This window comes from Dromiciops gliroides, chromosome 1 (assembly GCF_019393635.1).
Source record: "Dromiciops gliroides isolate mDroGli1 chromosome 1, mDroGli1.pri, whole genome shotgun sequence".
Lineage (NCBI taxonomy): Eukaryota > Metazoa > Chordata > Mammalia > Microbiotheria > Microbiotheriidae > Dromiciops > Dromiciops gliroides.
The window spans coordinates 235,592,852-235,618,921 of record NC_057861.1 but is presented as its reverse complement, the minus strand read 5'-3'; the positions used below and the strand labels follow the sequence as shown (position 1 = coordinate 235,618,921).

Sequence of the window (26,070 nt, the reverse complement as noted above, 5' to 3'; positions counted from 1 at the left end):
AGAGTTAGGAAACTTAGGTATCTGTCACTTATTCCCCACCCCCACCCCTGCCAGATGACAAAACTAAGGCCTGGAGTGATTAAATGATTTAAATTACAACGGTAATAATGCCTGAGCTGGGATTTAAACAATGGTCTTGTGACTCGAAACTGTACTTTTCACTATAGTAAGCTGTCTTCCTAAATTCAATAATCCCAATATACTATAATGAGGATTGAGAATACATTAGACCCAGGATTCTTAACCTAGGCCCCATGAACTTGCTATTTTTAATATTCTGTTAACTGCATTGGTTTCTTCTAACATCCTCTGTTATTCTGATAAGGGATCCAAAGACTTTTGCCAGTCAGCCAAAGGGCTCTATGACCCAAATCGGGCTCAGAATCCTGGCTTTAGACAATCAACTAATCAACAAGCATTGAAGTGCCTACTACTTGCTAGATGATAGAGACACAGATAAAAATGGAAATGGTTCTTGCTCTCAGAGAGTTTATATTCTATTGGAAGAGATAACATGTACATACACACACACACACACACACACACACACATAATACAAAGTAAATATATGATAGAGAAAGGACACTAGTGGTTCAATGTAGAGGTAGAAACACGACCTGGCAGTTTCCTGGTGATGTAGGGTGATGGAGATTTAGGAGTTAAGCACAACACTGAAGTTGTACACTTATTTATTTATTTTTGGGGTGAGGCATTTGGGGTTAAGTGACTTGCCCAGGGTCACACAGCTAGTAAGTGTTAAGTGTCTGAGGCCGGATTTGAACTCAGGTCCTTCTGACTCCAGGGCTGGTGCTCTATCCACTGCGCCACCTAGCTGCCCCTAGTTGTATACCTATGAGACTAGAAGAATGTCAGTGCCTTTGACATAAATAGGGAAATTTGGAAGAGGGGTAGGTTTGGGTAGAAAGATAACAAGTTCTGTTTTGGACTGAGTTTGAGGTACCTCCAGGATATCAAATTCTCTGGGACATGACAAATTCACATATTGAAGTCTATGTCTCTAATATGTGGAATCAATAAGCATTTATTAAGCACCTACTATTTGTCAGACATTGTGCTAAATGCTGGGGATACAAAGGTAAAAAAAAAACCCAAACAAACCCCAAAACCAAAATCACAGCCCCTGATCTCTAGGAGTTAATGGTCTAATGAGGAAGACAATCTACAAACAACCATGTACAAACAAGAATATGTACAAGAAAAATTGGAGATAATCTTAGAGGGAAGGCACTAAGATTAAGGAGGAGAAAGGCTTATAAAAAGGTGGAACTTCAGTTGAGACTTGAAAGAAGCCAGGGAAATGAGGAAGCAGAGATGACAGAGGAGAGAGATGCAGACACAGGGAACAGCCTGTGACAACATTCAAATGCGAAAAGGGAGATGGAGTGCTATGTACAAGCTACAGCAAGGAGGCCAAGGTCATTGCATTGCAGAGACTGGAAAGGCAGGAAGAGGTCAGGTTACAAAGGGCTTCAAAGATTAAACAAAGGCAAACATCAGAAAGCACAATGAACATATCTTCCTATAAAAGACCCCTTCATTCTATTATTGGAAACAGAATACTCACTACATGGATCTGGCCCAGTTTGTGTGTGTGTGTGTGTGTGTGTTGGGGGGGGGGGGCAACGAGGGTTAAGTGACTTGCCCAGGGTCACACAGCTAGTGTCAAGTGTCTAAGGCTGGATTTGAACTCAGGTCCTCATAACTCCAGGGCCGGTACTTTATCCACTGCACCACCAAGCTGCCCTCTGGCCCAGTTTTTAATGTTCTGATAGCAATTTGGGGAGGGGGGGGGGCGTGAGGTAATTGGGGTTAAGTGATTTGCCCAGGGTCATACAGCTAGTAAGTATTAAGTGTCTTGAGGCCACATTTGAACTCAGCTCCTCCTGACTCCAGAGTTGGTGCTCTATTCACTGTGTCACCTAGCTGCCCCAGTTTTTAATATTCTGAAAGATACATTTACAGTAAAGTACTTTCCAGAATCTAAGAACAAGAAATGATATAAATCTATGTCTATATACTGGCTAATGACTACCTGAATACTAACACAAAACAATAGAACTTACTGTGAGAAAAATTCAATATAGTAAAATTCCAATGTAACAAAAGATTTTACCCTAATAAATAAACTAAATTAAACTAAAGAATAATGGGGAGCCATATATTGTTTTTCTTTGTAAACCTGTTCCATACAGTCACTTTACCAGGCCAACTCAGGGTTAGGTAGACAATACACTGTCCTAGGGGATGTAGGTTTGAAGTCTAGCTCTTGTATTCATTTCTTTTATTTTTAAATAATATTTTATTTTTCCCCATTTATATTTTAAAACATTTTAACAATTTTTAAAAAAAATTTTGAGTTCCAAATTCCATTCCTCCCTCCCTTCTGTCCTCCCTGAAATGGTAAGTAATCTGATATAGGTTATACATGTCACACCCATTTCCCTATGTGTTCTTGAGTAAGCCTCTCTGGGCCTAGGTTTCCTCTTCTGTAAAAAAAAAAAAAAGATGCTGGAGTAAATGATCTATTACGTTCCCTTCTGGGATCATATACTTACTTCCAAATCCATTCCAACATGCAATTACTGGGAATCATTACTAAGTATTAAATAAATAATATATACATCATAGGCACTAGGGATATAGAGACAAAATGAAAAATATTTTCTGCCTTCAAGGAGCTTCCGTTCCACTGGGGACAAACAAGTATATCACAGAAATATAAGGAGGAAGTGATCCCCCACAGCCAAGGGGATCAGGAAAAGGCTTCTTGGAGGGGACAGGGCAGGAGATGAGCATTGACTAAAGTTATGGATTCAAAGAAGCGAAGATGAGAACAGACAGCATTCTGGGACAGTCAGTCTGTAGAAAGGCAGAGAGAAAGGTGATAGAACTATTTCTCCTGACTCTGGTTTCCAAGGAGCAATCTTGTTAGAAAAATGTGTGATTCCCATCAGTATTTGCCCATGTAGTACAAGTATCATTAATTTCAGGTGGCTCCACTTTTTAATTACCTTGACTGCTTGGGTAGGTCTGAAGCATTGTGAAATTGCAGATCTATAGTTGGAAGGGACCTTCCAACCCCTTCATTTTACAAATGAGGAAACTGGGGCCTGGGGAGGTTTACTAGCTTGCCCAAGGTCACACAAGTAGTAAGTGTAAGAGGCCGGATTTGAATCCATGTCCTCTGTCTTCAGAACTGGGATTGCACCAAACGGGTTAGGGTTCCACCGCAGCTGCAGACCAACTCTACTTGTGAGGAGGCCAGATGTAAACTGGAGGCATGGTAGGACAATGCATTTTTTAGAGCTTTAAGCCAGGGACAAAAAAAGAGCTAGCTAACTGAGGAAAAAATGCCTCCTGGATTTTGGCAATGTTAGGCTAAGTTTCTAGTGCCTAAATGGAGAGCAGACAATGGGTGTGTATCTCTGTGATCTCTCCCTTTTGCCTCAGTCTGGGAGTTTTGGTGAGGTGAAGGGTACTGCTTCATCTTCTACTCTTTCCACTTTCCCCTTGGTGTTACCCCCATTTCTGTACTGATAGTCAGTCAATAAACATTTATTAAGCACCTAGGATGTGCCAGACACTATGCTAAGCACTGGAAAAATACTATCTGCCAGGCAGAAGGCAGTCCCTGTCCTCAAGGAGCTTACAATCTAATGGTGAAGACAATATATACAGACAATCTATATGTAGGATTAAAAGGAAATAATTAAAATAAGGAAGGCAATGTATAGAGATATATAGATATAACCTATATCAGATTACCTGCTGTCTAGGGGAGGGGGGAGGGAGGGGAGGGAGGGAGAAAAATCTGAAATTGTAAAGCATGTATAAACAAAAGTTGAGAACTATCTTTACATGTAACGGAAAAAATAAAATATCTCATAAAAAAAAAAATAAGGAAGGCACTAGAAGTAAGAGTTCCCAATTAGGGGTTGGGAAAAGCTTCACATAGAGGATGAGACTTTAGTTGGAATTTGAAGGAAGTCATGGAGGCCAGGAGGCAGAGTTGAGAATGAAGAGCATTCCAGGTTCTTGCCTTCAGGAAACTTATCTTCTACCAAGGGAAATAACATGTACAAGGAGAAGTAAATATGAAATAGAAGCTAGGTCATTTTGATCACGCCATGGGACTGGTGGTCCACAGTGTCAAATACAAAAAAAGGATGAGGGAGGAGAACAACGAAAAGGCCACTGAATTTGGCTTTAAAGACATCATTAGTGTCTTTGGAAAGAAGTAATACAGTACAATATCTGGGATCGAAGCCAGATTGCAAAGGGATGAGAAATAAGTGGGTAGTAAGGAAATGAAATATTAAGTGTATACTGCTCTTTGTTGAAGAAGTCGAAGCCATGGCAGAACCTATGATCAACTGAGTCAATTAACCAATAAACATTTACTAAATAGTTATTACATGTCAAATGCTGTGCCAATCAGACAAAACTGAAATAATCCTCTCCCTCAAGGACCTTATGTTCTATCAGGAGAGACGATGTTGTAGTTTGTCCTCTGTTCTCGAAGAGCACTGACAGCAGCGTGATTTCGTGGCTTGCAGTGAATTGCATTTAAATGAGGAGAGACAATTTTTTTGGTGTTTTTTTTTGGGGGGGAGGTAGGGCAATGACGGTTAAGTGACTTGCCCAGGGTCACACAGCTAGTAAGTACCAAGTGTCTGAACTCAGGTCCTCCTGAATCCAGGGTTGGTGCTTTATCCACTGCGCCACCTAGCTGCCCCCAAGGAGAGACAATGTGAACACACATAAGAACATACACATAGTATTCATATAAAAATGTGGATATTAATATGAGTTAATTTTTTGCAGAAGGCACTAGCTTCTTGGGGAATAGAAAAGACCTTACGCCATAAATGGAACTTGAGATGAGCTTTGAAGACAGACAGGTATACTAAGAGGCAGAGGTGAGTGGGGGGTACATTTCAGGCACAGGAGAGACAGCCATGTTTCATGTTTAAAGGCAGGAAGATGGAAGTCAGTGTCGTGTGTGAGGAAGAGCAAGAAGGTGAGTCTGCCTAAATTTCAGAGTTCAGAAGAAGAAGTAACGCATGACAAAATTGGAAAAGTAGGTTGAGGCCATCTTGTGGGGGACTTTAAAAGGCAGAGGTTCTATTTGATACTCTAAGCCAGGGCTTCTTCAATTTTTTCCACTCGAGACCCTTTTTGCCTAAGAAATTTTTATGCAACCCCAGATAGACATAACCTTTTACTGTTGCCAAATTTTTCCCAAATTCAATTGTATGACCCTATATAGGGTCTCAACCCACAGTTGAAGAAGCTAGGTTCTAAGGTTTGGAAGCCATTGGAGTTTTCTGAGAGGGAGTGACTGTTTACTGAGTGGGAGTGACATGTACTTTGGGAAAATCAGTTAGGCAGCCGTGTAAGATGATGGATTGCAATTGTGGGGGGACTTGATGGCCTAGGAAAGAGAAAATGAGGATCTGAACTGGGGGGGTGGTTGTATGAGTTAGAAAGAAGGGGATGGATGGGAGAGATGTTGTGGAGGTAGAAACAATAAAATTAAACAACTGAGTAGATATGTAGGATTCCTATGAAAGAAGAACAAAGGTGAACAGCAAGGTTGAAACTTGGGTGCCTAAAAAAGATGGTAGCACCCTTGATAGAAAGAGGAAAGTTCAAAAGAGGGATGGAAGGTGGAAAGGCATCAACTCTGGGCTGCCATCTGAAGGGGAGCCTAGAAATGCTCCTCACCAGAGGTTGGCCACTAGGTGATAAATGTTCTTTAGCCACAGCAGGTCATGAAACTAACTGTCTGCTAAGGTGTGGAGGAGCCTTGGTGTGTCCTTATGAAATCCCAGCTCTTTTGAAGTTTGTAGTTTATAACCCAAATTTCCTCACACCCCAGTGAAGTTTGGCCTTGTACCTAATCCATTTGGGCATAATTAGACTGAAGTAAACTGGTAGGAGAAAGACTGCTTACTGTTGAAGAAGCCAGAAAGAGCGGGTGAGAAGTCACAACCTAGGCTCACAATCTCTGATGGGAGAAATTTTCTCTATTTTTACCTCTAGGTGGTGATATTTGAGCATGAAGCCAAGACCATCCAGAAGATGGAAGGAAAGGCCCAAGCCCCATTTTTGTCACACCCACTACCATTCACCGACATGAATGAATGGTCATCACATAAAAAACTAATTGTATTTCAGACTTTCCAAATATCATTTTTCCAGCTTACACCCTGTCCAACACAACACTGGGATTCACTATATGATTGCCTGTTTGAGATATGTGACTGCAGAGGGATCAAAGGTTACACTTCCCCATCATTTACCTTTCTAAGAGTGTGTTGACCATTTTCTCAAAAGTTTCATCACATCTTAGAAGTGGACTAGTGATTCCCCACTGCAGGGATTTGCTGTACTCGTTCAAGCCAAAATACAGCTTCTCCTCACTGCCCATTTCCTCCTATTTAAATTGAAAAAGAAAAAGAGAGAGAGTGAAAAGCTTTTGTTTAGTCTTATGATTTGTTAGCAGCTCAGCAGTCGCTGGGTTGTGATTTCAGAGGTATTGACAGATTCTTGTTCTGCCTCAGATGAACTTGACGGATGAGTAAGGTTCTAAAGTGATTTTTTTTGGATATTTAAACAGCAAATAAATGTATTCGTTCTTCCTGCATCAAACTGTTCCCTGAAAAAAAAATTATTTTTTTTCCTGAAATTGTTCTTTTGCTCACATGGAACTAGAGTAAGTAATCTTGGCTTGAGTCCTGGCTCTGCCACACACTAGCTATGTGACTTCGACAAATCATTTAACCTGCCTGAGCCTTGGTTTTCTCCCAGTGTAAAATGGATACAGTAATATTAGTGATATTTCTCTTACTTACCTCACAATGTTGTTGAGGGGATCAAATAAGACAATGCATTAAAGATCCTGGTATACTATAAAGCATCACATAAATTTTAGCTACTGTTAAGATGATTATTTTCTGTCATAAAAACTTCAAAAAATTAATTACTGCAGTTTCTATGTACCGCATACAATATTCAAATAACTCTTCGGAAACAGGTAAAATTCAGGAGTTAGAGTTCCAGTAGCATCTTGTTTATGTGGCTTTGTTGGATAATGAGATGTTCCATGTGAGTGAATTTTCTGGATAATCAAAGTTGATTCCTTTTAAGTGCCCAAACTTTATATGAACTATTATGGTGGGAAAATTTCTAAAATGTGTATGTTCTTGTCCTTTTAAATAGAGGATAATGAACTCTACTGCCCACAATGCATGACTCATTTACGTGTTGTCCCACTTTTGCCACAGAAGGACTAACCAACACACCAGATGCATTCCTTGTTTTCTCCAGATATAACGAGGGGAGCGCACTCTGAATGTCCAATTAGCATCCCTTGCCTGTGACATGTGATTGGTCTATCTTCTCTTCTGAAAAGTCCTTGGTGATATTTTTCACTCCTTTTCTTCTGTGCGGTTCTTCTCTGGTTATATGTTGCATCCTGTTTCGTCACACCATTCCTATCTGTGGGACATTCATTCTTTTTGTTTTTAATTTTAAAAAAAATTTTTATTTTTTGGTGAGGCAATTAAGTGACTTGCCCAGGGTCACACAGTCAGTAAGTGTTAAGTGTCTGAGGCTGGATTTGAACTCGGGTACTCCTGACTCCAGGGCCCATGCTCTATCCACTGTGCCATCTAGCTGCCCCAAGGACATTCATTCTTATGGTGGTAGTATGCAATTTTGTAGCTTGCTTGGAGCAATACCAGTAGAATGTTGGTATAAAAAGAGAGGTCTTTGTTTTGCGTGTTATAATCACAGTGACAGACGTTCATTATCCACTGTTGTTTCCTGAAGGAATCGATAGGCCAGACTCCTTTGAGTGATTGCAGAATTCTTCCAGGAGGATCTTCAATTCTGGGCTTGATGCAACTGGAACAATGTCATCTTCAAACAAGTGCATCTAGAGCACTTCACCCATGACAGATCCTTCTTCAACTTGGACTCTACACTGGGTCTCCCCCATCATACTGTTTTATGCCTTGCTTCAATGTTTATTATCAGAGGGTTGTTGAACAGGGTTATTATTACTTTTATGCCTTTCAATGAATTTGATTTAGAGATGGGAAACACCTGTAAAAGAGTCTGTATGGAAGCATTTTGTCTTACCAAATCAAGTGCTTTTTTGCAACTAATGAACAATTAGCACAATGAGATCTTATAATCTTTCCATCTGTCAGTTGTGAAAGGGTAAAGGTGTGGTCTACTGCTGAATATTGCTTCAGGCAGTCTTCTTTTTTCTCGGCTAATATTCACATTAAAGATGCCCTGGATAAGGATCTCACATTTAGAGCAACAACAGTAAGGTTCAAGTTTATGGGTGGTCTAAACACTGTGATTCTTATCTCCCTTTGTCACTTTTTGTTTTGTTTTGGTTTTTTTTCGGGGCAATGAAGGTTAAGTGACTTGCCCAGGGTCACACAGCTAGTAAGTGTCAAGTGCCTGAGGCTGGATTTGAACTCAGGTCCTCCTGAATCCAAGGCCAGTGCTTTATCCACTGCACCACCTAGCTGCCCCCCTTGTCACTTTTTACAACAATGCAGAAGAATAAAGGACCCGACTAGGACTGAGAGCCATTTAATATTTTCTTTGTTTCATGGGTTGCCATGGCCAAAATATCTGTCACCAGGTGGCCAGCCTACAGGTTATATGCTTCTATGTTAGTGAGTCAATAAACATTGGCTACCATGGGCTAGGGACTGTGCTAAGCCCTGGTGAAACAAAAAAAACAACAAAAAAAAGGGGGGGGTGGGGAGGGAAACAGTCCCTGACCTTGAGGAGTTTACAATCTAATGGGATGTAGTCTCTGTGACTGAAAAGCCTAGTCTTTGGGAAACAGACACTATCTGTTGCTAGATCATATGATAAACTTTTTGAGCTTGGTCAACTTTACTAGGGCTTCACTTGTTCTGGATTAGCCTTTGAGAGATTAGTGTTATTCAATATTAGTGATATAACACAGTGATATCCTCAAAGGCTAATGAAGTCTAGGATTATTTGATCCTATACTAAATCATCTCATATTGCTAAGCTTTTTTAGTTCTTGTGTTTGATTTTCTTTTTTCGTCCTTCCCCGTCAGCTATCTCTTCTTACAACCTCTTCACCTTCTAATGTGCTTTGGACTGAAAACAGAATAACTGAGCTTGTTAGAATTGCATCTAAAAGAAGAATAAGTAGACTGCAAATGAGACCCAGAAGTAAAATACAAGCACTTTAATGCAAGGAGTTTGCATCCTTTCTTTTGGCTGCTGAGGCCTTTTCTGGGTTTCAATTTGGCTTTTCAGCTTCAGGAACATGAGCATCCTCTGGCCTTGGAATAATAATGTCACTTCTAGGAAAAGACCAAGTAAGGTGAATAAAGATAATTTAACCTCCTCTAACACTTCTTGTAACCTTATATTCAATGTGTTGTCAAGACGTCACTCCCAGTGCAAAACAAACATTTTTTTTTAACCAGTTCTACAAGAAGTTCCATGCTATGAGAGACTAATCCAGCAGGAATCTGGGCAAATTCTGGGTTTCTGACTTTGGGGGGGAGGGTGATCACCTCTGTTACCTCACAGCTAATTAATGACATTGATAGAGAGAGGGAAAATGTCAGTTTTTAGGATAACAAATAATAATAAGATATTATTACCTGAAAATGATACAACCCAAAGAGATCATTTAAGTGATCCATTTCTGATCCTAATGTAGTTATTCATGCTTGTTTACCTGACTATAAAGATCAAAATACTTACAGGTGAGGTCAAAGTGAATAGAAACTTAACTCATAAGGTTACAAAAATTCTCTAGGTCCAAAGGTTGATAATCTTCATAGACTAGAATTTTTTTTTTTTACTACACTAGATTTAGTGAGTTAGATCTTTTTTTTTTTTTTTTTTGGTGAGGCAATTGGGGTTAAGTGACTTGCCCAGGGTCACACAGCTAGTAAGTGTCAAGTGTCTGAGGCCAGATTTGAACTCAGGTCCTCCTGAATCCAGGGGCCATGCTCTATCCACTGCGCCACCTAGCTGCCCCTAGATCTTTTTAAAATAAGAAAGATTTGGTTTTTTTAAATGGAAAATATAGTTTTCATTATAAAGAGGAAATATGAAATGTTTTGCTTTGCTATTTTACATTTTGTGCAGTGTGTTAAGGTATTATGGCATTAGAGACTGGAAGACTTTTTTTGGGGGGGGGGGAGGCAATGAGGGTTAAGTGATTTGCCCAGGGTCACACAGCTAGTGTCAATTGTCTGGGGCTGGATTTGAACTCAGGTCCTCCTGAATCCAGGGCCAGTGCTTTATCCACTACACCACCTAGCTGCCCCGAGACTGGAAGATTTATGTACTTAAGGACCAAAGAGTATAAGAAAATGTTATCTTCATTCCCCATTGTTAAATGTTACTACTAAGTTCTTGAATGTGACATCTCTAGCTTCCTATTTCAACCAACATTCTATAACTGAAGTAGTTAAGAGAAAAAGGAAGGTTCAGTTATCAAAGGGCAATAGTAACACAGTTTCAAAATATTAAAATGTGTTAGAAAATACCAGAAAGAACAGAGGTCCGAGGTTTTTTGTTGGGGTTGTATCTTTAAAATTATATATATATATTCTGGTGTAGTAACAAAAGAACTCATGTTTATAGAGTAGCCTGCAGTATTCCAAGGGCTTTCCTCCATTCTGGTAATATCCCAGGGCAGGCTCTTGAATACACTGTAATTATAGCCACTACTTTCAAAAGACTGCTGAGGAATTTACAAATCCAAGTAGTTTCTGCTGAGAGCCCCTTTACAGCTGGCAGCTAGGTGGTATGGTAGATAAAAGCACTTCACCTAGAGTCAAGAAGCCTTGGGTTCAAATCCAGTCTGAGACACTGGCTATATGACCCTGGGAAAAGTCACTTGATCTCTTTGTGTCCCAGTTTCTTCCTCTTTAAAACGGGGACAATACCTTCCAGGAATAAAATGAGATGATAGTGATAAGTACTTTGCAAACTTTAAAATACTATATAAATGCTAGCTATTAATTAATTACTGAGTATTTGAGTAATGAAATCTAATAAATTTTAAATAAATGTAAGAAATTAAATACACAGTAATTATTAAGAACAACAGCCAAGACTACATTCAGTACTCTGATTTTCAGTACTTTAAAAACAATAGCCATTATTTTTTAGGGCAGGGCAATGAGGGTTAAGTGACTTGCTCAGGGTCACACAGCTAGTGTCAAGTGTCTGAGGCTGGATTTGAACTCAGGTCCTCCTGAATCCAGGGCCAGTGCTTTATCCACTGTGCCACCTAGCTGCCCCAACAACAGCCATTTTTACAACATCTTCTAAGCTTTTAGGGGAAGGCCATGCCCAGGAAGGAAACTTCATTTTGGGCAGATAAAAGCAAACTTACCACACCATCCAGTGGTATCCAGTGCACTTCATTGGCAGAGCTTATTCTGGACTGCTGTGTTTGCAGGGCATATGGGAAGGAGCTAACTTGCAGCACAAGGAGGTTGAAGGCTTCAAGGACTTCCCGGCAGTTAATAACTCTATCAGCCAACCCATGACTTGGCTCCCCATGGGACAGAGAGCCCGAGATGACACTGTGAAAATCAGCAAAGGTAAAAAGTTAACATTTTAGATAGGGTAAGTATTACATAATTTAAAAGTATATAGGGTTAAAACTAATCTTATATATCTTCCTTAATTAATAAGATGTAGGAATGGACAAGGGTACAGGGAGACAGACAAAGAAGAGGAACGACAGGGTGGTGGTGGGAGAGGGAGAGAGAGACAGAGACAGAGACAGAGAGAGATAGAGACAGAGAGAAAGAGAGAGCGAACACAAAAGGGGGGTGGGAAGGAGAGGGGGAAGAAGAAGCAGAAGAAAGAAGGAGAAGAGGAAGAGGAGGAAAAGAGGGAGGAGGAGGAGGAGAAGGGAGAGGAGGGGGGGAGTAAGAGAGAAATTATTATACTGCTTTCCAGAATAATACAATTTCAGGTGACAAAATTTTAAATTAGGCAGAATTGAAATCAATACACATTTAGCTTAGAAGGAAAGGAGGTTTAGATAGATTTCAGGGATTCCCTCCAAGTGTTCTTCTAATAAATGTATAAGACACTAGTTTGGGAAATCCCCCCCCCCCCCAACCATTTTCTCTGCAACATATATTCTTTGAGAATTCTGTAGACACAAGAATGAATTGCCCAGTCACACAGCCAATATGTAAAGGATTTTAGAGAGTCCCAGTGTGCCACTGTCAGGGTGTGTTCCAGCTATGTTAGCCCCATTCAACGGCTCTCCCACGGGGAGATCCTAAGGTTTCTCAGGTGTTCATATAACCAGAACATACCCAGTCACAGTTAATTTTGATATACAGAGCTGAATTATTGTCTGGAAACCACAAGTCCCTTTCACAGAGTAAAGAATTTGAATGCTCAGACATGGAATATTGAAGGATTCTTTGCAGATCCTTTGAGGTTTTCCTTCTGAAAGCAAGAAACTTTCAAAGACCAGGTAAATAGGTGGCACAGTGGATAAAGCACCAGGTCTGGAGTCTGGAAGACCTTAGTGCAAATCTAACCTTAGATACTTGGTAGCTGTGTGATCCTGGGCAAGTCATTTAACCTCTGTTTGCCTCAGTTTCCTAATATGTAAAATGGGGATAATTATAGCACCTACCTCCCCAGGATGTTGTGAGGATCATATGGATAATATTTGTAAAACACTTAGCATATAGTAGGTGCTATATAAGTTATTATTTTTTATTATTTATTACAAAGCCTCTGCTTATAGATCCCCGGTATTAGCAGAATTGGCTATAGGTACGATTTCTTTGTACATTTTGTTATTTATATTAAATGAGCTAGTAAAGGCCTTAATTTTTACCCACGTATGGTCCTAGATTTTACAACCTACAGTAAAGTGTGTGCTGCATTAAAGTTCATGATCAAGTATCTTCTGTAACCCTGAAATTTCCACTGTAGATATTAACACTTTACAGTCTCAATAGCACTTTTTGATTTGGAGGCAGAGGGGGTGGGGATGGGTGGGGGCTAAGATAATCAATGGGTATTTGTGGAACTCAATTTAAAAAATTTCCCCCTTACCCTAGATGTTAGACTACACCACTGGAGTGCTAATTCTTTTTCTTAGTACATGGGGATAATATACTAAGCTTGCTAGGCAACTGGCTATAAAGAGCTACTTGAGAGCAGGGACTGCTATTTGCCTTGCTTTTCCCCCCAGTGCCTAGCGCAGAGCCTGGCATAAAACTGGGTGGTTGGTTGTTGTCCATAATTATTATTATTTTTTTTTTTTTGCAGGGGCAATGAGGGTTAAGTGACTTGCCCAGGGTCACACAGCTAGTAAATGTCAAGTGTCTGAGGCTGGATTTGAACTCAAGTCCTCTTGAATCCAGGACCAGTGCTTTATTCACTGCACTACCTAGGTGCCCCCATAATTCTTGATGAAGACTAAAATGACGTGACTATGCTAGAGTCAAGGTACAGTGTGTCTCACTATGGCTGATCAGACCGATACAAGCTTGGAAAGCTCTACCATAGGTTGGGCACAAATAATTCACATGAACTTTTGGAGTGGAAATGTCTCCAAATTTGTGCATCTCCTCTTTTTTTTTTTTTAAAGCTACTTCAATTAATTACTGGCACAAAGTAGGCACTTAATAAATGCAAGTTGACTGGAAGAAGAGTTAGTTTGGTATTCTCTGAACTAAGTCCTGTTATTAATGAAACCTACAGGAGATAGATTCTAGTGCCTGGCGAAATTGAAACTGGAGAAAATGACAGGTCTGTTCTATGTTACAGTTTGACAACCAGAGGAAAGGAAATCAAATATTTGGGTTTCTAAAATACTCAGTGATCTTTTGATCAAAATGGAAAAAGAAAAAGAAGAAAAGATTTTAAAAAATAGAGGGGGCAGCTACATGGTACGGTGGATAAAGCACTGGGCCCAGATTCAGGAAGACCTGAGTTCAAATCCGGCCTCAGACACTTGACACTTACTGGCTTGGTGACCCTGGGCAAGTCACTTAACCCTTATTGCCCCACAAACCTCTCCCTCCCCAAATAGAGAAGGAATATTTAAGGGAGAAGGAAAGAGAAGAAGAGAAATGGAGAAGAGAGGAAGAAAGGAAGGAAAACAAGAGGCAAGACTTAGGAACTCTCATCATCTAATCGACACAATAATCAACCACAGTTCCAGAGGGCTTGTGATGAAACGTTGAAACACGCTGCCCATTTCCAGAGAGTCTGATGGACTCAGAGTGCAGACTGAAGAATTTGTGTGCATGTGTGTACATATCTACACATACATATACAGACATACATATAAGCCTATTTTTGTTGTTGTTCTTTGTGACCCCATATGGGGTTTTTTGGGTGAAAATACTGGAGTGGTTTTCAGTTCATCTGGCAGATGAGGAAACTGAGGCAAATACAGTTAAGTGGTTTGGCCAGTCACACAGTTAGTAAGTGTTTGAGGCCAGGAAGTGTTAAGGGCTAAAATTCTAGCTAGTCTGTCTAAAATATCCAATGAGTGGTTGCCAATAAATTATAAGCTTTAGCAAGAGTTAGATTTTTAAGTGTTTATTAAAGAGAATAAGAATTTGGTAAAGAGAGAAAGAAAGGCCTAGATTCCTATCTATTAAAGGGAGAGCACATTTCTAGCTCCGCTCTCCACCAGAGTCCAAAGGAAAAGAGCCTGAGACTGAGCGCCAGTCTCTTCCTTCCTCCTCCCACTAGCCCGCGTCACTTCCTGATGCCAAAGAAAAGACTCCTGGTCTTGCTCTCAAAGACCTTTGCTTCACGGGCGGAACTCTTCTACAGTAAGTCTCCAGCAGGTGGCGTTATTCCAATCGTTACAGAAGAGAAGTCTTCTAGTACTCCTCCCACTGTGCCACCTAGCTGCCCCAAATATGACTATATATATTTATAATGGGTTTTGTTTTTCTTGGGAAGAGAAGAGGAGCTGGGAGGGAGAGAATTTAAAACTGAAAACAAAATTGAATTTAAAGAAAAAGAAGGAGAGGGAATGTTTATGAGAAGAAAAGATTTCCTTTCCCAATACTTATTTTTCCTAAAAACTCCTTATTTTCCATACCCGAGAAAGAGCTTTTAAGTTCTGTGATGCTATAAGGAGGGATTCTTAGCCTAGGAATGTATGTGAATTTGTTTTAAAAAGTATTTTTATAACTAAAGGCCTTTCCCAAGTACCCTGGGTAGCTAATGTTTTCCTGTGAGATTAGCTTCTATATTCTCTGTACATATCTTGCATATAGCTAGTGATTTGTATGTCATTTCCCCCATTAGAAGGAGGCTTGGGGGGTATCTCAAAGGCCTGGCTGTTTTTGCCTTTCTTTGTATCCCCAGCATTTAGTATAGTGTCTGGCAAACAGTAGGTACTTAATAAATGCTTGACAATTAAAGGAATTTTAAAAGTTGTCATCAAGTTAAAGGAGAAAGGTATATAAGGAGAGAGCAGAGGTTAGGGGTCCTGGGTTCTCTTGACCACCACCTTTTGGAAATAGCTTACTGCCCCAAAGTTGGCCTTCTACTTGCTCACTCTGAAGCAATCACCTTGTTAGCTCCACATGAGAGTTGTCATGAACCAGGACAAACAATGTGTATGGATTCTGTTTGACCCTCCTCATAAAAACTTCAAACTTGGTTTGAATCTCATTGTCCAGCCGAACAACATATTTCTCCGCTCTCTGATAAGCCGTTCCATTTTCTTCCAGACCCAAGTCGACAAGAACACCTGCCCAAAGGGAAAAAAAAATGTATTTTTTATTTGCATGGATAAATACAAAGAATGAAGACCAGGGGCAGAAATGAATAACTTTAAATGCTGATTCCTGAGCTGCAGAGCAGTGTTACAATAAGCCTTCTTGTTTTTTGTTGGTTTTTTTTTTTTTTGGTGGGGCAATGGGGGTTAAGTGACTTGCCCAGGGTCACACAGCTAGTAAGTGTCAAGTGTCTGAGGCCAGATTTGAACTCAGGTACTCCTGAATCCAGGGCCAGTGCTTTATCCACTGTGCTACCTAACTGCCCCCATAAGCCTTCTTGTTAACAAGTTCCTGGATTTAGTAAAAACATTTTTTTTTTTTCCTCTGTGCATGTTCCCCACCTCAAGTGTGAAGAGCAAATATAAGATTTTCATTTGCCTGTTTAACTTCCATCCCCTCCTGTGCCCCAGCCCCTCCTGTGACTGGAATCAGAGATAGTTTTGAAGGGTTTGTAAAAGCAGTTGAAGACATGTGAACTGAAAATAGGTCTCATAAATGCTCTTTCCCATGAAGATGATTGGTGTCGCTAATAGCCACTGAAGTCTGTAGCAGAAAATTGTGCTTAGAGCTGCAACTCCTCCAGACCAAATCTCCTCCTCTGAATCTAGCAGGGAAATAATATGACTAAAGAGAATAACGTACAAAGAGGACAATGACATGGGGGTGGATGCAGGAGGGCTGCCAGCCTTCCCGGCCCCTTGAAGCCTCCACTTGCTGCTTCTCCACAGAGGAAAAGGGGGAAGGAAAGGAATAACCATCTATGAAGTGCCTACTATGTGTCAGGTACTGTGCTAAGTGCTTTACAAATATCTCATTTGATGCTCATGACAACCCTATTATTATCCTCATTTTACGTTTGAGGAAACTGAGGCAGACAGAAGTTTAGGGTCACACAGCTAGTAAGTGTCTGAGACCAAATCTGGATTCGAGTCAAGGTCTAGTACTCCACCTGCTGAACAACCTAAGGACCTCAAACTGCGCTGCTGTTGTCACATGTTGCTGAGTTTTCTCTTGGCCAAACCACTAATGTTATCATGAATTGGGGTGGGAGAGTTAAGGAGACCTGGTTTAAAATTTTCACTCAGATAATTATTAATCCTATGTAAGCCATTTAACTTTTTCTGAATTTTAACTTTCTCATCAGGAAAATGGTAATAATGCCATTAGTTAACAGGGTCTATTTGCCTTTATTCACATTATATTTATGCTCTGTGTATTTAGAGATGCACTTGTTATTTCCCCCAATAGAATATAAAGTTCTTTCAAGTAGGGTCTGCTTCATTTATGGTACTTAAAACCTCAGTGCCTGGCACATCATTGGCACTTAAGAAATGATTGTTGATTAAGAGACTGATGGATTGTAATGAGCACCTTAGGACAGCTAGGTGGCAACAATGGATAGAGATCCAGGCCTGGAGTCTGGAAATCTCATCTTCCCGAATTCAAATCTGGCCTCCAACACTTATGAGCTGTGTGACCCCGGGCAAGTCACCTAATCCTGTTTGCCTCAGTTTCCTCATGAGCTGGGGAAGGATACTGTAGTACCTTTGCCAAGAAAACTCCAAATGAGGTCACAAAGAGTCTGACAGGACTGAACAACAACAACAAATTCAGAGCACTATGTAAATGTGAGCTCTTATCAGGACCTGCTGCTAGTCTCTAGCGTAAGTTGCTAATTATCTACTGAAGCTGCCTTCAGATGCTAGGGGTTCTTCTTACTCAAAGGGAGTGTTAATTGCTTTGGGAATTCTGTCCAAAAAAAAAAAATTGGTTAGGGCTAATCAGCACATTTTTCAGCTCCTTTGTTACCCAAGACAAGAACTAGGCCAGCCCAGCAGAGAAAATGGCTCCTCTGGTCAAAGTCTTTCCTTTGGACCAACTTATTACCCTTCAGCAAGAAATTCCTCAAGCCTGCATGATATATAGTTTAGAGTAAGTGAATTCTTTCAGCTCCCATCATGCCTCTGGCAATTAGGGCCAAACCAATGAAAATTAACCTGGAGCCCAAATGAGTGAGTCTGGAGGGGGAAAGTGGAGCCAGTGACTTACTTCAAGTTCCTGCAGCTATAACCAGGTCTTTGGGATTACAGACTAAAACTACCCTTCTGAAAAATTTAAAAAGAAAATTCCTGTGTCTCCAATCTTCATATAATCCATGATTATCATTGTGTGAGTATTTTTTTTTCAATAGTGCAACCCTCCCCCCCCCAACACATTAGTAGCTGGCCTCCTTTGGAAAAAAATAGCTCATTGCTTCCCCAATAATCTTTAAAACTTTCTGATATCTACATAACACTTAAGGTTTATAAAACATCTCATAAATCATATCACTTCATCCTTACAACCAGAACCATAATTAGGAATTCTGTTATGGTGGGAAGGAAGGTTTGCAGAAGACAGCTCATTCTGGTCAAGTGCAGTGTCACCAGGAGAAGAGGCTTCAGGCCTTGTAATCCCAAGCAAGAAACGGAGGAGCTATGACAGGTGAGCAGCATGGCAGTGGAGTAAGGGGTTGCCAATGGAAAACCACAGGGCATAAGGATGGCAAGGTGGACAACTAACATGAGGTTACTTCCTAAATGTTAGCACTCTGGACAAGGTTTTGGTCACCCTGCCCTAGTTATTGCTCTGCTCACAACAATCTTGTGAATTAGGAGCTCCCAACATTATTATCTTCATTTTATAGATGCAGGAGCTAGGGCACAGAAAATTTAAGTGAGCTGTCCATGTTTCTTTTGACTCTTAAATTCAACCTTCTTCCTGCTATACCAGAGTACATCTGCATATAAACATCTCAAAAGCTCTTAGTTTTACCCTCTGACATAAAGCTGTGGAATATAATTAATTGTTTGAAGCACTACTTCTCACTGTATAGTAAAAGTTCTGAGTGCCTTATGAGTTTTTTGGTATCATTTCTTGATGCATTTTCTTGCTATTGCTAGTCCCTCCATTAATCCCCATCCAGATTATTATAAATATTTCTGGAGAATTCATACTTTTATAATTTAAGATGACAAAAAAGGAAGAGAAGATACTATTTCCCATGTAAAATTATTAACAGGGACAGAGAAAACCAAGAATAAATTATAACACAAGGCGAGTAGAAAAGTCATCTTTTCAAGCACCTTGTATCAATTTACAAAATTCTACCCTGATATCTTGGACTGGATTAACAAATAACATGCATCATCCAAATGTTAGAAACCTATTATTAGTGTTGTTTAGTCATTTCAGTTGCATCCGACTCTTTGTGACCCAGTTCAAAGTTTTCTTGGCAAAGATACTGGAATAGTTTGCCATTTCTTTCTCCAGCTCATTTGATGGATGAGGAAACTGAGGCAAACAGGGTTAAGTGACTTGCCCAGGGTCACACAGCTAGTAAGTGTCAAATGTCTGAGGCCGGATTTGAACTCAGGTCCTCCTGAATCCAGGGCCGGTGCTCTATCTACTGCGCCACCTAGCTGCCCCTATTCTATATATTCTTATAGATGAACATTAGAATGGCAGTGTGGTGGAATAAGCAGAGACCTAGCCTTGAAGTCAAAAAGGCCTCGGTTGAAAAGGTACTTATGTGGGCAAATCACTTAGGCCTCTCTCTAGGACTCATCTATAAGATGAGGGGTTTGGACTTGATGCCTTCTGAGACTGCTTTCCAGCTCTCAGTCTATGGTCCTATAATCTATTTTTTTTTTTTAAGTGAGGCAATTGGGGTTAAGTGACTTGCCCAGGGTCACACAGCTAGTAAGTGTTAAGTGTCTGAGGCCAGATTTGAACTCAGGTACTCCTGACTCCAGGGCTGGTGCTCTATCCACTGCGCCACCTAACTGCCCGGTCCTATAATCTATATTGTCTCCAACACAGACCATAAAGTCTTTGAGAGCACAAAGAAGATAGAGGGTAGGTTCTTAGTAAATTCTTGTTGACTGATTATTATTTAAATTACAAAACTTGCATTATATCCCACATATTTCCAGGATGCAGGGAGATACAAGGTAAGAGATATAAAATAGCAAACCAGGAGTAGAAGAAAGGAATTATGTGTCCAGAAGTCAAGAAGGAAGGGCATGTGGAGCTGTCACAAGTTTCACAGAAAACAAGGAATTCCTAGAAAAAAGCATCTGAAGGAGTTTTGGCCCATCGACATGGGTCTGGGAGTGACTGTCGTTTTCCAGTGTCAGGGATCAGAGTCTGAAATTCTTCAAGGCACAGGAGAATGACAGGTCAGCAACCAGGCCTGGGGTCTAGTTCTGGGGAGGAGAGTCAAGTATAGACAGATAAAGTAACATTCTTCCCCCCAAGGAGTATAATAAATGACCATGAGAGGAGCTGAACACCCTAGTACAGTTTCATTTTCAGGGCCAGTTTTAGAGAGTTATTGAAAAATGTGTTTTCATGGAAAAATTGAAGCTATTCTGACAGTCTTTCCAGGCTTATTATCTAGGGACATCTATCTCTACTACAAACGTTCATATGGACTATTTGTGCCCGACCTGTGGTAGGGCATTCCAAGCTGTATTGGTCTGATCAGACACAGTGAAATGCAATGAACCTTTACCTCAAAATAGTGGCATCATTTTGATTCTCTTCAAGGACAGAGGATAACAACCAGCCAACACTACATTTTAGACAGATTGACCTACCAAACTGTCCACTCGATTCATTTTTCCTTTCCCCACTAACAGTACTTTTTCCCAAGTTGTTTTTGATGCCTATAAGGCAATCCATTCACATTTCTGTCTCTTAGACTCCCTAGCTTTCTTTTCTTCTCAGCTCAGGTAACTACCTCCTACAAGATGTTTTTACTGCTCCCTCCCCAACTTGGTGCCACCCTCCTGTTAGTATACACTCTCCTGAAATGACCTTATATTGCTTTGTCTCAGTGCCTGTTGCATCTGCCATCTCTATCCTGAAGGGACAGGGCTCTCATTTTTATCTTGTTTCCTCAGTGTCTTGTACAAAGTAGACACAATGGATGTTTGCTGAATTATATCAATTCATGCTACAATGAAAAATTCGACGCTGAAGGAACCAAAGCCACCCATCCGGCCCTGCACCCTAAGTCAAGTGATAAAGAAAATTGTTCAGATACCACACACATTACAATCAGGAATGATCGAGCCATAAGGACCAATTCTTCACTTTCACTTGAGATGTGGCTTCTGGATAAAGTGATGTGAAAAGGCTTACAACTTTTACTGGGAGGGCAGGGAAAAAAGAATTCTCTGTCCTTACAGAGACTCTGTTCTTAAATGACACAAAATAGCAACTTCAAGTCTTCTCTGTTTCTAAGTCCAGAGAGAGGAATGAATCCAAGGAGTCACATAGGAGGGGTAAGAGCAAAAGATTAACAGAATCAAAGAGAAAAAAATCAAGCAGTGTCTAACACTAAAAGGAGCTAATCAGTTGTCAATATGGGAAGAGTTTCAAATCTTTCTCTCCCTCTTCTACAACTCAAGGAAGACTGATATGGATCAGGGAGTTCAATCCAGTCTCTTTCTCAATGCCCCAAAATATTGTGTGTTTATCTGTAGAAAACAGGTTCTGACTTGTAGGGTGTAATTTTTTTTCTAAAAAGATATTTATACCCAAGGGTTTTAACATCTTTCCCTCTGCCCCAACACCTCCTCCATGTAATATGTCATGGGAAATAAAAAGCAATCTAGAGTTTAGCTTTGTCTTCCCTGTGAATCCCAGTATTTGATTTCATTGAATTTCTTTTCTTTTTTTTTTGTAGGGCAATGAGGATTAAGTGACTTGCCCAGGGTCACACAGCTAGTAAGTGTCAAGTGTCTGAGGCCAAATTTGAACTCAGGTCCTCCCGAATCCAGGACTGGTGCTTTATCCACTGTGCCACCTAGCTGCCCCGATTTCATTGAATTTCAACAATTTTCTGATCTACCAAGGGCTCACAGGTAAAAGGAGACCTTAAAATAATCAGAGCCCACTGATTTTAAGAATTTGTCAGCAATGTTTGGAGAGACGTGCTGAGAGTGAGGTGGAAGCAGATCTCTGATCTGCAAAATCTTAGATCCAATGAAGGAATCTGCTGATACATTTGAATGCCTGGGGCAGTGGCCATCCTTCTGCCTCCCCCACATGCTATCTCCATCCCAGAGATTTAGTAATTCTTTTCTGGGCCCTAACCAGGGGAGGTCATTGCCTATATTTGGTATGGCTGGAGACATGTGGATGTGTTCATGCAAAATACTCTTTCTTGGGGGATCAGTCCTACAGCTTCCATTACCTATCTTCATTGAGTCAAGAAAGGGTGGGGCGAGCCCCTAACCCCCAACTACTTGCAACCTTCTTGAATCTCATTTTCCTAATCTTTTAGATGGGGAGACTAAAGCTTATACTTCCTGCCAATAGGATATTGTTGTTTTTCACTCATGTCCAGCTCTTTGTGACCCAATATGGGGTTTTCTTAGCAAAGACACCGGAGTGGTCTGTCATTTCCTTTTCCAGATCATTTTCCTGATGAGGAAACTAAGGCAAACAGGGTTAAGTGAGTTGCCCGGGGTCACATAGCTAGATGAGGCCAGATTTGAACTCAGGAAGAGGAATCTTTCTGACTTCAGGTCCAGCACATTAGCTGCCCTGCCTATAGGATTACTGGGGAAGGAAACTCTTTGTAACTTTCAGCATGCTCCATAAATATGATTTTTATACACACACACACACACACCCTCTTTCCAGCTCTCACCTGGTAGAGAAAGGTATGTGCTGTGACGCATGCACAGGGGACAAGAGACTACTTTGTTCTTTTTTTTCCTGTGTACCTACCACAGAGCCTGGCCCACACTAAGACCTTAATAAACGTTAATGAATGAATGAATTCTTCTGGACTCTGAGCACAAAATTAGTTCATTATATTTATTTTGTTCATATTCTGTATATGTTTATAAGTGGACATGTTATATATTCTATTAAAATTGTTTTATTTTTGTGATTCTTTTGAATCATCAGGACCTAGGAATAAATGCTTATTGATTTAATACCCAAATTCTTTTTTGTTATTTTCTTCATCAAACAAAAGTTTTGCTAAAAAATATATATGCACATGTATATGTGTATATATATAATATACATATATACACCCATATATATTGGTTATGTGTTGTTTGAAAACTGTAATTTTAATAACACAGAGAGTTTTAGGGTTTATAAAGTAATTTCTTCACAACTCTATCAGGGCAGGCAGTCTATTACTCCCATTTTGGGGGGGAGAACTAAAGCTCAGAGAGTTTCAGTAAACTGACTACACAACCAGGAAGCCCCAGTGTTGGGATGTGAATGCTGATCTTCTGGCCTGCCTTCTGGTCATTTATATGTTACATCCTGCTGAAAACTCCTTGGTTCTCAAAGCATGCATTCATTTTTCAGGTATATTTATGCAAAATAATTCTCAGTTGTTGTTTTTCCACAAGCTCAAAGCCTCTCTTTGTGTGGCCCAGGTCATAGAAAGCTGGCTTTCAAACCAGGAAGGGGAGGGGGTTCAAGTCCTACTTTTGACACATATTGGGCAAATCACTTAATGTCTAAATGTTCTAAGCCAGTCTCTAAGAGTATAAATCACAGAGAAGGTGCCAAATTGCAATGGAAGAGGGAGTGTCCTCATTCAGTAATGTGTTCTTGCCTTGTTCTGTCTCTCTGTCTTTCCTTTTTTCTGTCTTTTCTTACAAGAACAGGGTGGTCTATGCCTTACAGAAGGCAGAAGGTGATAGCTGAAAGAGCACCAGGAAACAAGACCCAGGGACTAATCCTAATTTTTCCCCTTCTGGGTAACACATTTCAGTTCTCTAAACTTCAGTTTTCTCACCTGTATACTAGAAGACAGGCCACTAGGTGGCGCAGTGGATATAGCGCTGGGCCTGGAGTCAGGAAGACTCATCTTCCTGAGTTCAGATCTGGCTTAAGACACCTAGTAGCTGTGTGACCCTGGCCAAGTCACTTTACCCTGTCTGCGTCAGTTTCCTCATCTGTAAAATGAGCTGGAGAAGGAAATAGCAAAACACTCCAGTATCTTTGCCAAGAAGACCCCAAATTCGGTCACAAAGACTGAGATGACTGAACAACAATAATGGGGAGGAGGGATCAAAGATATCTAGAGTTCCTTCCAGCTCCAAAATTCTATAACTTTCCCTTTACTCTAGCAAATGTTTTTCATTGTTTAAATTTAAGGTGATTCTGGCAAAGGGCAACAAAGGTGAGAGCAATAATGTCGCGAAACACCATTTTTAAAGGTGTCCATTTCTCTCCTTGGCTAATTTTGGCTCCCTGCCCTACCACCACCACCACCACCACCACCACCACCATCACCTCTCCTATCTTCTTCAAATTAATCTTTTGGGGGGGGGGGGCGTGTTGGGCAATGAGAGTTAAGTGACTTGCCCAGGGTCACACAGCTAGTAAGTGTCAAATGTCTGAGGCCGGATTTGAACTCAGTTCCTCCTGACTCCAGCTGGTGCTCTATCTCGCCACCTAGCTGCCCTCAAATTAATCTTAAGAACCATATGGTGAAATAGGTTTAAATATAAATTTTTAATCTAGGATCATTCCATTCATGCTTGACTTATATGGTCTGATGTTTTTTTGTTTTGGTTTTGTTTTGGTTTTTTTGGTGAGGCAATTGGGGTTAAGTGACTTGCCCAGGGTCACACAGCTAGTAAGTGTCAAGTGTCTGAGGTCAGATTTGAACTCAGGTACTCCTGACTCCAGGGCCGGTGCTCTATCCACTGTGCCACCTAGCTGCCCCGGTTTGATGTTTTAATAACACTGATGAGTTTAGGTAACATTCTTCCGCTAATGAGAAAGATCCCTTTTCCATTTCAACCATACACACATTTATTAAGTGACAACTCTGGGCATGTCAATGAGTAAACAAAGATTAAAAAAAAAACTGTGTGACCTCGGCTCTCAAAGAATCTACAAATTTAATGGGGAAGGGATATATTCATGAAAAATTATGGAAAAAAAGTAAAATGTAATCGGGGCAAAGGAGAAATCCAGGGAAGACACGATCTACTCTTCTAATCTCTTCATGCCCTTGACCCCAATGATTGCTCCCTCCTGAGGATGCTTCTCCCAGATGGTTCTCTTAAGGTTAAGAAAGGGTTAGTAGAATGGTAGTTACAACAAACCACAATGACTCATGATTTAAGATTTGATTGTATTTTGTCAGCTTGATACTCATTTTTGTTCATCAATTAATGCCATAAATAGATTTTGCATGACTTTATATAAATGATCAATATATTGCTTGCCTTCTTAATGGGTATGAGAGGGATGGAAGGAGGGAGAGAATTTGGAATTCAGTTTTTAAAAAATGAATGTTAAGACAGTTTTAAATGTAATTGGGAAATATTTAAAGCAATAAATAAAAACATATTTAAAAAGAAACAAATTCCATAAAATAATAGGTTGAAGAAGCTGGGGAGGTTTATTTTGGAGAAGGGAAGACTGGGACAGGGGTGTGGGGGGAGTACTTAAGAGCTGTCTTCAGGTTTTTGAAAGGTTGCTACATGGAAAAAGGATTCTGCTTTTTCTGCTTGGTGTCTGAGAGTAGAACTGGGAGCAATAGACACTTCATAAACATTTACTGACAGTGGGTAGAAGTTGCAAACAAACAGATTTCTGTTCATCATGGGGAAATAATAGCTAATAAATATTATAATTGTATTATATTTATATTTATAACTATTATCACAACCACCTTATGAAATAGGTGCTATTATTCTCTTCATTTTACAGATGAGGAAAGTGAGTCAAAGAGGGTCTTGTTGAATGACTTGTCCAGGGTCACACAGCTAATAATTGTCTTGAGGCTGGATTTGAACCCAGGTCTTTCTGACTCCAGGCCTAGTACCTATCCACTGCTTCACATAAATATCAACAATTAGAAGATGACCCCAAAATGGAATGAAATACCTCAGCGCAGGGGCATGAGAATTAATCTAAAAGGTTCTCTGTCCCTGGAACTCTTAAGGAGACACTAGATGGTCATGCCATTCCACCTACTTTGTCTTTGCCCAGGCCGCCCCCCTTCAGAATCCTTAGCTTCCTTCAAAGCTCAAGGCCCAATTCCTAAATGAGACCTTTCTTGACCCTCCCAGCTACCAAGGTGCCCCTCCCCACAATTATCTTTATTTATTTGCTATATCTTTTTTTTTTAAGTGAGGCAATTGGGGTTAAGTGACTTGCCCAGGGTCACACAGCTAATAAGTGT

At 40.4% G+C, this 26,070-nt stretch overlaps 1 protein-coding gene across 1 annotated transcript in view; it reads right to left on the bottom strand.

Moving 5' to 3' along the window:
* The window catches only part of GREB1L (GREB1 like retinoic acid receptor coactivator), a 165,362-nt gene that overhangs the window by 44,734 nt on the left and 94,558 nt on the right, over nucleotides 1-26,070 (bottom strand). The window contains exons 16-18 of the mRNA XM_043979628.1: nucleotides 15,637-15,817; nucleotides 11,450-11,642; nucleotides 6,327-6,460 (exon numbers count right to left, since the gene is read on the bottom strand). Of these exons, the coding sequence (XP_043835563.1) occupies nucleotides 6,327-6,460; nucleotides 11,450-11,642; nucleotides 15,637-15,817 (508 nt within the window). The remainder of the gene's footprint in view (nucleotides 1-6,326; nucleotides 6,461-11,449; nucleotides 11,643-15,636; nucleotides 15,818-26,070) is intronic.